At 43.8% G+C, this 17152-nt stretch overlaps 1 protein-coding gene across 5 annotated transcripts in view; it reads right to left on the minus strand.

The window, feature by feature from the left end:
* Window positions 1-1578: 1578 nt before the first annotated feature.
* Window positions 1579-17152, minus strand: part of ECPAS (Ecm29 proteasome adaptor and scaffold) — a 62192-nt gene continuing 46618 nt past the window's right edge. For all 5 annotated transcript variants that reach the window (XM_084503925.1, XM_084503924.1, XM_084503927.1 and 2 more), the window contains 20 exons: window positions 16001-16168; window positions 15082-15161; window positions 14224-14329; window positions 13257-13304; window positions 12136-12257; window positions 11062-11212; window positions 10103-10168; window positions 9139-9228; window positions 8571-8637; window positions 8344-8435; window positions 8159-8225; window positions 7431-7622; window positions 6275-6483; window positions 5644-5687; window positions 4856-5048; window positions 4377-4521; window positions 3896-4001; window positions 3631-3719; window positions 2427-2498; window positions 1579-1858 (listed from right to left, as the gene is read on the minus strand). In XM_084503925.1, coding sequence (XP_084360051.1) covers window positions 1719-1858; window positions 2427-2498; window positions 3631-3719; window positions 3896-4001; window positions 4377-4521; window positions 4856-5048; window positions 5644-5687; window positions 6275-6483; window positions 7431-7622; window positions 8159-8225; window positions 8344-8435; window positions 8571-8637; window positions 9139-9228; window positions 10103-10168; window positions 11062-11212; window positions 12136-12257; window positions 13257-13304; window positions 14224-14329; window positions 15082-15161; window positions 16001-16168 — 2247 coding nt within the window. In that variant the 3' untranslated portion in view covers window positions 1579-1718. The remainder of the gene's footprint in view (window positions 1859-2426; window positions 2499-3630; window positions 3720-3895; window positions 4002-4376; window positions 4522-4855; window positions 5049-5643; window positions 5688-6274; window positions 6484-7430; window positions 7623-8158; window positions 8226-8343; window positions 8436-8570; window positions 8638-9138; window positions 9229-10102; window positions 10169-11061; window positions 11213-12135; window positions 12258-13256; window positions 13305-14223; window positions 14330-15081; window positions 15162-16000; window positions 16169-17152) is intronic.

A 17152-nucleotide genomic window follows, 5' to 3' on the forward strand; every position in this document is an offset into this window, starting at 1 on the left:
AGCACCAGCTCCCAGCACCAAGAAGTTGCCCGCTGACCAGTTCCAAGCGTACAATGCATTAGTGCTCGCTGAGGTTTCTGCTACACAAGAGCCACAGTGGGACAGCTCTGCCCATTTCTGCAGACGTTTTCTCACCGGGCGGGGAGGAATTTAATGCCTCCCTTCCCATGGATAAAGTCAGACAACTGGATTGTTACAGTACCAGAAAACACTGAATGGGAAATGGCACCTGAGGGAAAAGTAGGTACTGTACACCTGATCCTGAATAAATGGGCGTGGAGGAAAGGTGACGTTATCTGAACAACTTCTCTCCCTGGCAGATGGCATCTGAAAGGAGCTGCAGGCCACACGAAACGAAACGACCGTCCCCGTGCTGAAAGCCATGGACACGATATTGCCCACACTAATGATTTTATTTCACCATCAGCAGAGCATTTATCCCCAAAAAACTGTACGCTTGCTCCTGGTCAGGTTATGGTGCAGTGCTAACTTTACGCGATGAAAAGTCTGTTGCTATAGTGGTCAGGTTTGTCTTTTATCTGAGGAGGGCAACAAGGGGACAGGCAGCATGGCCACATCATCAAATAGCAATTTAACTCCACGTTAATGCAGATATAATCTTTCTTCTTAAGTGCAAATTAAAAAGTATCTGCTAGAAACCAGCATGACTTGGGCTGCTGAGAAATGACATACGATTCAGTTTCTTACAAATATCGACAATTCTAAATCATTACAGGTTTCCAAAGCAAGAACAGGGTTACGGACATGAAGGGGGAAAAAACATTACCACTATTAAAAAAAAAAAAGTATCATTGCAAACTTCGAACACTCTTCAAAAACATATCTAGAAAAGATTGTTTTCTTTTTTTTTTTTTCCTTTTTTTTTTTTTTTTCCTGCAGCTGAGGAGTGTCCATGCAAAACAATTTTGAGAAGAGCAGTGTTCCATCTGGGCACCAACTGGGCCCTATTTTATCCCACACAGCTCAGTAAAGTGCTCTCTTGTGCATCCTTTGAGGAAAAAAGTTCTCATTTAAAGTTTGGGAGGCCGAGGTTACTAGCTGGGGAAGGCATAGTCTCGGTCAATCCATTCTGAGGTCAGAGAAGAAGGAAGGATAGAAGTTAACAGTACTCTGCCTTTCGTAACTCACAGACAACAGGCTGCAAAGGAGGAGCAAACAGGAGAAGCAGAGGTGGATGTCAGATGAAACCCTGCCCCTGGGAAGCCTCAGAAGTCTAACGCAGACTTCATCAGAGGCAGCATTTCACTCGTTGCAGGTCACACACACTAGTTCTACTGCAGAGTCCCAGACACCAGGTAACAGATCTCCACACAGTATCGGTGAAAATCAAATACGCTTTTCACTTCCTGTGCTGGTGGTTTTTCATTAATTGCTTTGAAGGACAAAAGGGATCTGAGTAACATTCTTTTGCCGATTTAAAGAAAAAAGAAAAAGCATCTTGCCCTCGACATTTTCTATAATGCACACTTATAAACATTCTAGGGCAGATCATTAGAGGTATTTACTGACAAAACAGTAACTAATCATCAGCTTAAAAGAGTAAAAGTAACATTAATGGGGAACAGAATTTAAGGCATTTTATTTTGGCCAGGAATGATGCATGCTACAGAGTAATCTTCATTTTCCCATTTGGTTTTCAGACCACTGCACTTTTTTTTGTTGTTTTACATGGCACTTCATAGTTTGTGTTTTACAACTTAGTTAAGATTTTCAAGTGTTTTCTTCAATATAAATGCTTTTTCCTGTAGCTCGGGTCTGCTATCTGATGCCATTGTAGATAACGAATGAATGAGGTGCTCTCTGCTTTCTGCTGTCAGGCTTTCCCACTGTTTAGCTTCTGTGAAGACAAACAGACAGACAGCATGGTAAATACCAGTCTGTCAAAAACAAACCAATCAACCAACAGCCTCCATCCCTGGACAGGCTGAAAGCGACCACCTCGCATCTCGCTGCTCTTCCAGGAGAAGAGCTGCTGAGGAGGAAAATTCAGCTGGACGCTTGGTGCACGTGCTGCCTGCTGCACAGGTAGCCCTGCTGATTCAGACCAGGCTGAACTTGATTGTCTCAGCCTGCACTATGGGACTACAAGGGCCTGAAGAACCACTTCAAAACTGCTGCATGTAACGCAAGGAGGATGCATTACACAGTCCTTGCTCCCTCCCTGCTGGACATTTTACCAAGGAGCACCCAACTGCACTTTAGACCCAGACTTCATCCACAACTGCTTCCACCCCCTCCAAGTTTTCTCAGTCACCAAGCACAAAAATCCAAGTCCCAAGCCACCCTGAAAGCACCCAGTGCTGCAACCAGAAGGTAAAGGCATCTCTCCACCTTCCCTGGCCGCACGGCCACCTGCCTTCTACACCGAACAGCAACTCTCCCATGTGGCAAGGAAAAAGACTCACCTTGCAGTTTGGTGAAGAGCAGTTGTATTACAGACAAAGCTTCTGTTCTTATGGACGTGTAGCTTTTGTTTTCTAGGGGATGTGAAAACAGCAACAACAACAGAACAGATTCAGAACCGAAGGCACACTAACTGTACAAACAGCAGTCACCACTGGTCTGCAGACTGCTCTTCGCACAGTGGAATGAGATAATTTATGCTGCCAGTCTGCAATGTGACCCAATTATATACATCAGAATGACAGAAAGTGACCAAATAGCAGCTAACATATCCACTAAGCCTTGTGCATCACCTTCCCTTTTCCTGCAGTACTGTTCCTCACGCATGATGAGTTGGAATAAAGTCCACATGACGGCAGCGTGATCACAAACAACTTCTGTGCATCATGGACTTTTATTTTTCCAAGTTATAATGCCTATAAAATCATCCAGGTTTTAAAGGGCAGCATTAAGTACAGGTACAACAAACCCTATGCTGTCAAGCACAAGCTTGTCACATGAAAATATTTGTTCTCCTGAACTAAAATCTCCTTAAAGCCTCACTCCATTGAAATTTAATAGTTAAAAGAAACCAGACTGTACTAACTTCTCTACAGTAGGCGCTGCCTTTGAGCACACCAGAAACATGAGCTGCATGTGGCTGCAAGGGGACTGGGCACTGTTACAGCCACAGGGCAAGTGGCAACACCACCCAAGTAATAGCCACCCCTGGACTGCCTGATGTGCATGGGTATTGTTTTTATCTCTGTGGCTGCCTGCCTGAGGGAGAGGGCAAACTGCCTCGAAGCCTTGGAGCCTCATGCACTGGCTGCCTCAGCAAATTCTGGGCACCTCCAACAGGACTGATCTGGGGAAGGAGGAAAACTTGTGTTTCATCAGATCATGAACAAACTGACTGGGCAGGGTCCATCTTCTGCACAGAGAAAACTTGTAAGTCTTTGAGTTGTGCTCTGGAGAGGCAGCACAGGAGCCCTCTCTCCTCCTGTACTTCCCCTTTCAAAGCTCTCTCGCACCTGAGGGATTTACTTCTCTGAGCACAGCACCCTGCACAATCCTGTGCTGAACATCTGCTGCAGTGCAAGGCAGGATGAGCCCTATCTGACAGCCTGTGCTTGTTCTGCATTCTCATAACCAGCCAACACCTGAAGAGGAAATGTATTAACAAACATTTCATTATCAACTACAAACCGGAAAACATCCATTTACCTAAAGAGTGGGTGATAGACGAGCAGGTTTCCAACAGTATTTCTCTCAAAGCCCCGGGGTCTGAGTGTTCCTCCTCAAACAGCACTAACCTGTCAAAAGCAAACACAGACACCCTGTATCACTGGGACAGAAGCCGGCTCAGCTGCCCCTGAAAATCCAATAAACACCTCTGCCGTATCACCACATGTCTCCCACGGTTTCATTAAACAGTTAGAAGCAACAAAGAGAAGAAACATCAAAGGAGGATGGCAGAAAGGAGAATTACCCTTGAAAGTAGGCGTTCATGGCTTGTAGCACTCCAAGCTGCACTTTCCACGTGCTGAGTTTCAGACGGTCGCACATTAACTTACAAAACTCTTGTCGATAGCAACCTACGGAAAGCGAAGGGATTGAGTTACCCTTGGGTCACCACAGGGAAAGGCAGAAGGAAACGCTGCCTGTCCTGCCCCTCAAATGCTCCTCGCGCTGTGCTCCAAGTGACACCGAGCTAGACTCATGGCATGCAACCAAATCAGCATCCTGTGTGAATGGCACCAAAACTCTTTACCAATCAAGGCAGGACAACGCTCATTAAGAACTGCTGAAAGATAAAAAGCTACTCTGTACATTCTGGCGGGCTAATGAAGACATCCTGTTTTTCCCAACATATCCGTGGACCTCCCCGTAAGCCTTCCCATACCCAGCGTGGTCTCTAGGTCCCTCCCTCCTCCCCCTGTTCGTTTGACTTTTGCTGTGAGATGACTTACGCTGTGTCTCCGGGCTCCTCGGCCACGCTTTGCCCAGGGTCTCAAAGGCACAGATCAGGGACTCCATCTGCACCTCCTTCTCCCTCATGTCCTCGTCCTCTTCGTCGTGCTTTGGTAAACCCGCGCCCGTGCTCTCGAGGGAGTTCTGCAGAGGCCAGGTGGGGAAGGCGTGATCAGCAGGGGATGAGGGCAGACTAGACACATGCTTAGACACACATTCAGTGCCCCCCTGCAGTTTTTGTTCACACCAGTGCTCGTGCCCAGCCAGCACAGGTGAGCACGGCCCACCCTGGCCTTGCACCCTGCCAGCTCTCTGAGGTGCAGAGCTGCAAAGCGCTGCTGGTACTCGATACAAGCGCTCTACGCAGCTTCCTAGGAGCCTCCTGCTGCCTGCAGAGCAGCCAGGACTCAACTTCTAACTGGGGTGACGCTGGGCACGCCACAGGAAAGAGGGAAAACCCGAGACACCGAGCCGTCACCTTCTTTATCATGGGGAAGACGATATCTGCCAGCTCCTGGAAGCGGTCCTCCCTCGTTGCCTGCAGCACGCCGGCGGCGCAGCGCAGCGCCACCACCTTGTACCTCGGGTTCTCCTTCCGACACTCCTTCAGGACGGCCTGCACAACGTCGCCCACGCTCGGCTGGCCAGGCACGGCCTCCCGCAGCTCCGCACTGCAACGTGAGGCAGACGGAGACTGATCAGGCCCGCAGCTGAAAGAGCTCGCCCCACAGACCACAAGCAGTGCCCGTGTTCAGGCACGGGACTGCCTACCCACGCTGCAATTGCGTCTGCACTCGGGTGCTGCTTCACTCCTGCCTTGTCTGTTCTCCGTGAATTTCTTCACAGCCTTTCCTCATGCCGTTTCAATGCGCTTCTCCTCCCTCACTCTTTTTCTTCCTCTTTCTCTCTTCTCCCCTTCAAGGTGTTGATCCTTCCCCTTAATCTGCTCTTTCTTATTGGCAATTCTGGCCTTTCAACATCCTCCTCCTAGCCCTAAACCAACCACTTAGCTCTGAGCATCCCTCTGAAGCATCATCTGTCCCTCCCAGCCCTCAGCAGTGACCCACACACTGACATAAGGATTAGATAGGGACTCCTCACAACCTGATGGGAGATCAAAATGGCATTCAGGACTTTCTACCTCTTCTTGCAGAAAAGCAGGAGCAGGTAGAGTCTCCCATTCACCAGCCAGGCAACAACCCTGTGCAACAACCTCCTTTTTGATGTCCCAGGCCCTGAGGGTGCCACCTTTTTCAAGACCCTTACCTGCACGCAGAGACGACACTGGCAATGGCCTTTAACAGCTCCTCCTGCAACAAGTAAGACAGATACCACTGAAATACGCTCCACAGCCAAACGGCAGGGTCCTGCTGCACCAGGGAGTCCTCTGCACTCCAACGACAGAGGTACGGGGGAAATAAAGGCCGAGGGAAGGGATTGTCCCGCTCTGCTCTGCACTGGGAGGCCGCACCTCAAGCACTGTGTGCAGTTCGGGGTGCCACGATATAGGAAGGACATAAAACTATACGAGAGCATCCAAAGGAGGGCTACAAAGATGGTGAAGGCCTAGAGGGGACAATGCCTGAGGAGCCTGAGGGGGGGTGTTCTGTGTGGAGCCAGGGGTTGGACCCAAGTATTTGTGTGGGACCCTTCCAAATGAGGATGTTGGATGATCATGTAATTCTAGTCTACGGGGGAACCCAGCTCCTAAAGCAATCTTATGCCACCTCTGTTCATCTTCCCTGGCACTTATGTATCACAGGCGCAGGGGAAACATCAAGCTCCCCAAGCAATGCACATGGTCCTCTGCCACAAAGAGCATCACATTTCCTGCCTCGAGGGACACATGCTGGACAAACGCTCACCACAATCCGTGGGGTACTGGTTCCATTTTTACCTTCCCAGTCCACGTTCTCCCTGGCAGACCCTGCAGCAGCGCAGAGAGCACTATTCCCAGGTGTGGAGGTACAAGGGAGCCGGTCTGTTTGGCAATTGATGCCATGGCAGCTGCTCCCTGGGCTTTCATCTTCCACGACTGCGACTGCAAGGCCTTCTGTGTAATGGCTATCAACTCCTGCATGTACAGCCTGATGCCACCCTGAGTACCTGCAGAGGAAACACAGGAAAGCTGTAATTTTGCCACAAAGAGAACAAATGTCTGATCTTACTAGAAAGAGGAAAAAAAAGGAAGGGGGCAATTACAGATTTCTGGATTTTTACAAGACTTCAGGCAAAACAAAAAAGAATTCTTCCCAGGCTGACTGAAGATGGGTTCTGTTTTCCAAGTGCTTCCAAATAACCTCTTTAGATACTTTTTTTTTTAATCTAGAGACAGAGCTCATCTCAGTCTTCCCACATGGCAGACACTACACACTGTCAGCCAGTTTCTAGGAAATGTCTTTTTTTTTTTTTTTTTTTAAGTTAAAAAAAAAAAAAGAACAGGTCACTGGAAAACCCTTTTGCAGTCCCTTTTCCAAACTCCAGAAATGTATTCTAGTGACTGAGGGATCTGATCTGAAATCAGGTCAGAGAAGGAACCAGCAAAACAACTTCACCATGCATCCAGATCTTCCTTTACAGACAGTAAGCATAGCAGAATATTGTAGATTAATTTATTGAAGTTAAAACCACTGGCACCACTAGAGAAACAGATGTGATCTCCAGCCCCAGACAGGGGCTGAAGTTCCCTTTAAGTTCAGGGCATGCAGCAGCTCCTAAACATGGCACTGAAATTTCTGAAGACGTTCAGCTACCTGTGGCACAATAAGGATGGCATTACAGTGGCATTAAGTGCCTCACAACCATAAACTGTTCCTCCTGACTGAGTTTGTGTGTCCTCAGCTATTGACTGCTCTGTAATTATTTCAAATAGGCTCAGAGAAGCTAACCTGCTCAAACTCTTACAGGACATCTTTAGCAAGGAAGAAAATGAAAAAAACTTCCCACATATCTTGGTACAAGAACTCATTATTTCCAAAGTGGATTTCCAGAACACATTATATTTTATGGCCCATGCACCCCATAAAGCTTTTACCACTCTTAATGCAACTTACCAGGCACATTTTCCTGCCAGACTTCAGCCCACAGAGTAGAATCCTCTTTCTCTCCTTTCTCTTCATCGGGAACCTCGTGCATACCAAGAAAAGCCAATGGCAACACCTGTTTGGCATGGTTCTTCACTACATCTGGGCTGTAGCGTCCCATCGCATGTACAGTTAAAGCACAGCCTGTCCTGTACACTGGCTCTGAAGGAGCAAAACAATCACATTACAGCTGTGAGGTAGGTTTTTAGCTTGGACAGCTTTTGGTCTGCCTCTTGGGAAACAGAGGAATGCCATTTTATGATGGTGCACGGGAATTACCCAGCTAGTGAAGGTGTTACAGTTTTATCTGGGATGAGTTAATTTTTTTCCTAGAGGTTTGTATGATGCTGCATTTTGGATTTTTGATGAAAATAGTGGTGATAACACACCAATTATTTTAGAAAGCAGCAGCTGAATTCCTCATTTTGCTGTGCTGTGTGCACAGCTTTTGCATTACCTAGTAAACTATTTTTATCTCAACCCATTGGTTCTCACACTTTTACCTTTCTAATTCTCACCCCCATCCCACCTGGGGAGAGTGAGTGAGCAGCTGGGTGGTGCTTAGCTGCCTGACAGGATTAAACCACAACAGCAGGCAAGTATCACAGTACAGAAATCTTTCTTTACCAGCTTCTGCCAGCATCAAGAACCCTTTTATGCACTATATTCTGTGATGGAATATCCAAGAAGCAATATACCTTCCTTTTCCATGTACCAACTGCTGAGTTTGTGCAGCAGCTTCTCAGTGCTACTGTCCCGAGAAGTCTGTAACAGAGAAGAGACTCAGACCACTCAAACACTTGAAAAAAAAAACACAAACCAAAACAAACAAACCAACACACAAACAAACAAGAGGATAAAACCATCTCAAACCTCTACTCACCCGGACTAGATGACCCATAGCAAAGGCAAAAGACTTCTGTACCACGCTGTTGCGATCAGTCAGGCCACTAAGTAATGCACTCATAAGTTTGCCTGTTGGAAGAAAATAAAATAAAAAATAAAAATAATTCCTGTGATAAAAAAAATCAGTGGTGAATAGGAAAGAAATGACACCTACAGAGCAGCAACAAAAAAAAATTAAAATTTGGCACTAGAAACAAACCCTACCTGAATAAGGTGTTAGGTCTTGGGGACACTGTGTGGTTAACGAGACAATTACACTGGCACAGCCTCCCTGGAAGATTGCAAGAGAAAAAAAGGTAATATTAAAAAAAAAAAAAAAAAATAGCCTCTGGTTATTGCTGTTAATACTTGCTGTGGTGCTGTATAATATGACCTAGGCTCACTAAGCCTCTGCTCCATCAGCTGGGAGCCAACGAACAGAAACAGTTTGTAGCAAATAAATGACAAGAACTGAATTAGGAAGAAAGTTACCAGGACCCACACTCAGGATGGATGGGCCTGGAAGATTTACAGGTATCAAAGACCACATTTTGCACTAAGTTGTCACAGAATACAACAACCATGCAGTCCAGGGGAGGTTAATGCAGCACACATGCAGAAAATCAGAAGTAGTGTAGGTAGATTTGAGACTCAGATATAAAACAATTATGGTATGAACAAACCCAAGCTGTCACTTCAAAAGAAAAAGCCAAAAAAACCCCACATATTTAAACTGACACTTCACTGTGCTCCCTTCTCCATTTCCAAATGATCTGTTGAAACACAGGCATACCTTTGTGCCAAGGCCTACTCCGCTTTTGATCAGCTCACAGAGACGAGGAACCAGCTCACCCAGGATGGACACATCCAAGTACTGCAAGCTCTAGAGAAAGGCAAGGGACCAAATAAATAAATTAATTAATAAGCGTGACAGACTTCAGCTGATTTGCTTCCACAGAGGCCTGCCACAGTTCTCCACGCTGGTCTTTTGCTGAACTGTGTGAGTTTGATACATGGAGAGAAAAGGGCACCACGACATATCTTATACCACATGCATATTATCTTGTCCCTGTTCTGTGGTGAGGTGACCCTGCTGAAATCACCAGTTGCTAGAATCCATGAATTCCTGCACGCCAGTTTCTTAGAGAGCTTTAACTAACGCACTAGCAAGAATTCCTCATGCAGAGGGAAAGAAGAGATGAAAAGCAGTGCCTATTTTGGGACAAAACCCAACATTCTTCTGATTTGTTCTGGGTTGCTCACAAACCAGAACATCTTCATGCTACTCCAGGGAAACCATGCCAATCTCACCCCTTCTGTAAGAAATCTCAAGTGCTGATGGGGACCAGCCCAACTGTCTCCACTCCTGGCTGGAAGGGGGAGAGGCATGGCCAGGAGGAGGGACAGCAGCAGCTGCTCCAGCCTGCAGGGTGCCAGTGAGTACAGTTTTTCATGGAGCCTTTTATCCCCATACACTTTACACGCTATAAATAGAGAGCACTCCACATGACCCCAAAACACAGCTCCCTCTGTGCTGGAGCCAGCAGCTCCAAATGCTGTTAGGTACAGGAGAGCTTGTGAGGAGCAAACTGTGACCGCAGGATGATACAAGTCAGTATGTAAAAGAGAAGGTGGACAGACATTCACATGCAAGATAATAAAAAATGAAGCCAAAATTCCCTAAAGCTCCCACTTTGATTCCTACTTTTCTCCTACAACATACCTTAAGCTGGAACCCTTCTGAATCAAGTACTTACCATGTTAATAGTTTCCATCATGGGAGATGACTTGACAGCACTAAGCCTGGCACTATCCATTGCAGTCTAAAGAAATAAGAGGTGGGAAAAAAAAGAAAACATCAATTCAACCCAAAAACAGAGGAAAAGCCAGTATCAACAGTAACTCTACCTCACAAACAGAAACCAAAATCTATTTCAGATACATCGAGGCAAGAAATAGTAACATCTTCAGCCTGTGAACGCTCCTCTTTCAGAGGCAGAGGCAGCTGAATGTTCTAGATGGAGTACAGGAGCTACACAATACACTTCTGACATGATGAAATAAAGACAGAAAAGAAAAAAACAAAAAAAAAAACAAGAAAAAGACCTACTGTGACCTATTCTTTACTCCCTTCTTGTTGGCAAAGGACAGAGTTTGCTCCCTTTTCCTCCCCACAATGAAATTTGCTCAATTTGCTCTGGAACAATAGGGTTTAATTTACTTTCCCACAACTGCTAATTAATACGGTTCTTTGAGAGAGATTGAAGCACACAGTACTGACAGCACCCAGCTCTTGCCCATATTGCTGCGGCATACCTTCTAATTTATGTCAGAAGAAGTAGTATCCTTGTAGTTAACCCCCTAAGAAAAATACCGCCAATGTTTGGCAGTAAAGGTGCATTCCAGATAGCTATCACTGACTTTCTCTTTGCCTGTTTCACTCTTGTGCATGGAGTGACATATAGTGACACAGCTCTTACTAAGGTTCTTAACTTTCTGAAATATGTGGAAGTCTAGTGAATGACAAAAAGTCCCCACACTTCCATCTCCCCCTCCAAAAAAAATATGTCCATCCATATTCCAGTGAGTACATTTATTTTAGTAACTCTTTAGCTATTCCACTTCTTCATCTCTCAACCAAATCTTCTATTTTTCTGTTCACCAACAGAACAAATGAAGCTTGTATCTTCCAAATTTCTGCTCTGTTGATACTTACTTTCTCCTGATCTGTTGCACAAAGACTCAAATAATTGAGGACCTGAGGCTCCAGCACACTCAAGGACTCCAGCAGGGCTGGGATAAGTTTTGGTGCATGAGGTTTCAGCATAGATCCAGCACTTTTACTGATCTTCACAAGAGTGTTAATGCTGGAAAAAGATCAAAGGGAAGGTCAACACAGCGACAAAGACTTAATTGAAAAATCTCTGGTCCACTCTCATTCAGTACCAACAAAAAGGCCATTCCAAGTCTCAGGTATGCCAGTATAAATCTACCCGCAAACAGTAATCTGTATATTGTTCTGATTAGGCAGGACCAGACCCTAGCTATGAGCCTCCAACTGAGGCTATGCTTTGCACAAAGATTGCTTAGATTGGCCAGGGTATCATAAAGGGAACTGGCAAACAGACAGTACTACAGACAGATGCAGGAAGAAGTAACACATCGCCATGTTTCAGAGAAAGCTCTGGGCAAAGTCAGCCCAGAGAAATCAATCGTCTCTGCCCAAGAAAAACAAATTGCAAAGATTTGTTCAAATCCCATTTGTCAGTTTTAGACTGACCAGATTTCTCTGGCTGCATTGTGTCAGAGGGTTTTTAACACTTCAAAAAGGATGAAAATTTAAGAAATATTCACTACAATCTGTTTGGAGCTTTCTAACCTTCCTGGAAAATTATGTTCAATAAAAGAAAATTGTTTCTGGGAAGATCAACTACACTCCAGGTCTGAATTTTCCTGTTTTTCTGTGCACAAAGTAAATGAAAGAATAAAGTTACAGAGTGACAAGCATGTGAATTCCCTATGTTTTAATAGACATTGAACCATTAAACAGTATAAAATATATTTGAACAATGTGATCAAAAGCAGACACCTTGGTCACTTGTCTAAACAGGAGGTCCCCAAAAGATACATGCAGTTCCCAGTTTGAATTCAGTGAGAGAAGGGTTCAGAATGAAGGCTGATTTGGGGAGAAACTTGTGACTTCAAATACAAAGAACATTCTGCAATTCAGGTGATTAAGCTGGGTCTCTGTGCCCTCACCCCCAGTGAACGTACGTGATGCAAAACTAACCTGAGAGATCGGACTTCAGCAACTGTGCTTACTATTCCTTTGTCTAGGAGGCAAGGAAGCAATACAGCTACTGTCTTCTGACCTGCAGCTCCTTTAGAGGGATCACACATTTTCACACAAACCTGGGAATGGATGAGAATTGGTGGTGCAAGCTCACAAAAACCTCCTGCTTATATTTCATTAAAACACCTTTTTGGTCAGACAGAAGAAGCCAACTGCAACTACAGCTGCTTAAAAACAAGCCCAGGCTCTATTACACATTCATTCTTCTCTCCAGGAAGCACTTAAGATCCTAAGCCACGTTTCTAAAGAAGTTCCAGCTACAGTCACTTTCCAGAAAAGGCAAATTCAGAGCTAACACCCAAGATCCATGTGTGGATGAAGAGACGAACCAAAAGACCTCTCAGCTCAGGGACAGCCTGTCTCAGTTATACAGATTCAACTGCCCCACAAGGCAGAGCACCAAGTCCCAGATCAGAACAGATTCTGGGATGGTAACAATGTGTTGGGACCAGGTCACCATGCTTTTGCCATTGCAATTTCATGCTGCATGCATTGTGAAAGTTATGATTTCAAACGTGGCTCTTATGATCTGTTCCCATTTCCACAGATCTAACCTTTTAGAGGAGTATCAAAGAAAACATTAAGTGATGTTGTGTGTTACGCCCAAGGTATCTTGTGTCAGCAACAGCACCAAACAGTAAAGTTCACACTGGGTTACTTTATTTCATGCCAGATTCCATTGGGCTTGGTCAGCTACAACCTACTGCAGTTACAAAACATTTCCTTAAATCTCATCCCCAAGTGGGGAAAAAAAAAAAAGGTAAAGAAAAAAAATCAGTATCTCCCTCCTGTGGCTGTTCAGAACTTAACACTGCATTAGCCTCAAGCACCACAACTCCACCAATGTTAATGGAAGTACAGAAGGGTATGTAGCCAAAATTATTAAGATTGCCTTTCAGGTGGCTGTTCTGTTCATCATTGTATCAGATACTAGATATCTTTTCAAGATAACAGACTATAGCAAAAAGGACACTCCTGGAGAGATGAAAATTAATGATTATCTTAAATCAAAAAAAGAAAAACATGTCCATGAGCAAACAACAAGATTAGATTTTTACCTTGCTTAAAGTTTTTAGGGCTAGTTCTGCTGCCTTTCGCACAGATTCCTAAAAAGTAGAACAACAACATTTTTACTATTTTTGAAACTTATATATAATGACTCATATTCATTGATAAGTATATCACTAACACCGTCAAGGCTATATTCATTGCTGATAATTTTCAAATAAATTTGTCTAGGGCTATAGGAAGATGGACTAAAAGCAACTAAAAGCAAACAGTAAAATCAACATGGCTCTGATAGCACCAGACACCATTACCAAGTAGACTCTAACTTTACCTGCATTGATGAATTAACAAGTTTTGAGCTATTTCCAAGTAAAATTCAGGAATTAGTGTGCCCCATGGACCCTTCATGAAAAGCAGCTTGCAGGCAAGGCAGCTGCTCTTTTTTGGAGGCTAACATTATTAGCACAAAAGCAGAACATTCTGCGCCAGTTGGTTTGAATGCCCATGAACATTTCTGAACACACGGAATTTACTAGTATGAAAGCAGTTTCCTGGTAGATGGCAGAGTCTGGGAAACAGCCCAGCCCTGCTTCAGCAGGAAAACCTGGATCCAGAGAAAACATGGCACAAACCTGGAAGAACATGAGGACTCTGACTTCATATCTGCAAGGCCTTTAATTTAAGCACACAAGCAGCAGTCCAAAATAAACTTTTCTATACTTAAGAATTAAGCATATACTTAGGAATTCTTTTATATCCAGGAGAAGTGCTGAACCTTCAAGAATAATCACAGCAGGAATAAAAACTAGCCCTTAAAAACAAGAGTAAAAATACACAGCAAATTTACAAGAGCATGGAAATTTTAATTGTAAAGGGCCTGAACTTGTAGTAGTGTGCTTAACACAGAAATCCCATTAGCTTCAACTCAATCTCTCAAAGAATCTCTTCTTAAACACCTCAGAGTCTGACCACTGTACTTTTCGTGAAAGATTCCTGTTCAGACATCAGTTCCATTACCTTAATGTCATCTTGCACTCTAAATAGGATTTCCCAGATCTCTGGAAGCTTGTCTATAATGTCATCCAAAGGCCTTCCTCTTAATAAGTCATTCAGTGCTAGACAGCTGCAAACAAGGAATTTCATTTTGATCACACGGTATATTTATTTGATATGGATATAACTAAATAAGTGGCTTAATGAAAAAATAAAGAACTCTTTTACTTTCCTCATTTTCTCAAAACCCTTAATCTACTCTGTTGCAAGAAAATGTCTCTTAACAGAAGGAAAAAAAACATTCAGCTGGACAGGTGAAATCTAAAGCAGGTGACAGCATGCAAGAAAGGCTGCTGTGGTGAAAACTGCTATTACAAACATTCCAATTGGGATATCTTTTCTGATTTCTTTTATCCCAGTACAGGATAAGGAAAAAAAAAAACTACAATGGTCTTATGTCTGTAACTGAAATTAAAAAGGAAGTTTTCAGTACAGCATAACCACAAACCAATGTAAGTAACAGTTTATTAAAAATGCCATACCAAATGGCACCTTCCTGCCAAGCCCATATATAGCCAGACTGTCAGTATTTTCTAACATAATGCAATACTTCAGGCCCAAGGTTAGCCAGTAACTTTGTGATGAGAAAGCTTCTCTCCTTTGGAGAACATTTTTTAGTATCATGTCAAGACGAATGCAATACAAATTTTCAGGCTCAATGAACCAAATAGCTTTAAGACCGTATCACTTCAAGTGCAGACTCCAAGGTTTGAGTCTATCCTGTTGAAAAGACAGCTTCCTCTCCACTTACTTCTTTTGGTTAACATGTTTATGGTGAAGAAGAGAGTTCAAAATAAAATCTGTTACTTTTCCTAGCAATACCTGGATTCCCTGATTCTCCAGAGACTGCTGGTTAGGTTACTGATCAAATCCTCAAGAATTTCCTTCATGTACTTATCAACCTATAATTAAAAAGAAAAGAGCATACATGAAACAAACAAGGCGCATGCATCCATCCTGCCCTCTGAAAACAAGATCCTTTTGGACAATAAAACCTGCTTTTAGCCACAGCAGATAAACTAATGCTCGCCAGAGCTGACTCTGCAAGCTTATTTTGACTTTGCTTTAGAAGTGCCTTTCTCTGCACTGCTTCAGGGCTTAGCACTGTGACAGTCCTTTACCAACAGAACTGTTTAGATGCAGCACCAAACACGTATTTACAGGAGAAGCAGTTGCCCTTTGTTGAAGGATCAGAGTTCACAAAGATCAGCCTTGCTGGGAAAAAGCATTTGCAAACCCAGTTTCAGGCCTTTTGGATATAAAGTATGGGCACATCATGAAAGTCACTTATTCCTGAGACTTGCCAAAGCAAAATTACTCTCAAACTGATGGAACATTGTCGCCGAATGAGTTTCTTCCTGTTTCAGAACTGAGGAACCATATCTAGATGCTGTTGCTTTAGAAATGCATCTTCAGCTACAAGGACTTCTGAAAAGCTTCTCATAAGCAATATCAAAGCCGTATCACAGAGAGGAAAGACCGCACTTTAAGTGTCAAGTCAGTCAAACTTTAAGATTGGCCACACAAACAAAGTCTGCAATATCCTTTCACACATAAGAGGCAGCTACAAAAGCTCTGTGCATTTTCCACCTCATCCACAGATTTAACAAACTCTTTCTTGAGAACAACATCTCACTTCTTCCTGCACAGCCTTTCACAAGATACAGCTTTTCCAAGAGGATCTTTGAGATGCTCCTGGGTTAGCAGCAACCCACCACTCTGTATTTTACAGCTCACTTACCATTGACTTGTCAGTGACCAAGGCATTCCAAATGCTGGTCATTGCCTGTCGAATGCCCAGGTTGGGGTCAAACTGGTAGCGGTAGAGCCGGGGAAGAAGCTGGGGCAAAAACGGAGCCAGTTGCTCTCCAGCCTTGGCAGCTATCACATTGAAACCAAAAGCTGCTCCCTGAAAAGGTAACAAAAGAATATTTGATGAAGGAAAGCCCAAAGAGAAGCTACTCAGTACAGGCAACCTCAAGTAGCTGATTAGATTTTCTTTGACTTATACTGACTGGTGAAATTCCACAAGGATGATGAATCTAGCTATGTTCCTGTGCCTCCTGGAATCCCAGGACAGATAGAGAGCTAATGTTGGAGCTTGTTTTTTTGCACTAAGTCACCAGAGACTTGAAACCTCAGGTAAGGAGCACAAAAGAGCGTGGAAGGTGCACTACAGAAGATGATGCCTACTTATTATTATTATTTTTTTGCATAAAAGACTCTGTGCTCCCAGGGACAAAACAAGTTCTTCCATGTGTAGGTAAAACCAGTGAAGCAGTTGCCAAGTTAGGGCTTGGTAAAGTTTATTTTGCTATGCTTTTTTTTTTTTTCCCCAGGAAATGTATCCATCAGTCTTCTGACTTTTCTAAGGGTCCCAGCAGCTTTAAAATACAAAGGTTTTAGCGCTAGGTAAGTAAAAAAAAAAAAAAAAAAAAAAAAAGGACACCACTGTGGCAACAGTGGTTAAACCAGTGCATTTTCAACCTGGTTTCTAGCATCTTGTTGCTGAATACTTTTTTTCTGTGATTTGCTATGTAACAAGGCTCATTATCTCTGGCAGGTGAAAGCTCATCCAGTTTTAAAAATGTTAACTCACTGCCTGAACACATCAAGACCTGACCCCTAAATGCTCTCAAAAATGAAAGAAAAGGATCACATCTGATTCAGAGTGGAATGCAAGATGACATAAACCATGTGATACCAACATTTTGCTCTAAGAAGTAATCCTAAATTTGCTTCTCTGGCTGCCGAATTTGCATTGAACCTGACACTAAAGCACCAACACGTGGCTCCCACAAGTGGTTATGGATCCACATGGATCATATAACCGAGCTAGAGAAATGCAGTTACTGTTTCCAGAGCTCACAGAGGGAATGAAAGCGGTATGAAA

This window comes from Aythya ferina (genome assembly GCF_964211825.1).
Source record: "Aythya ferina genome assembly, chromosome: Z".
NCBI lineage: Eukaryota > Metazoa > Chordata > Aves > Anseriformes > Anatidae > Aythya > Aythya ferina.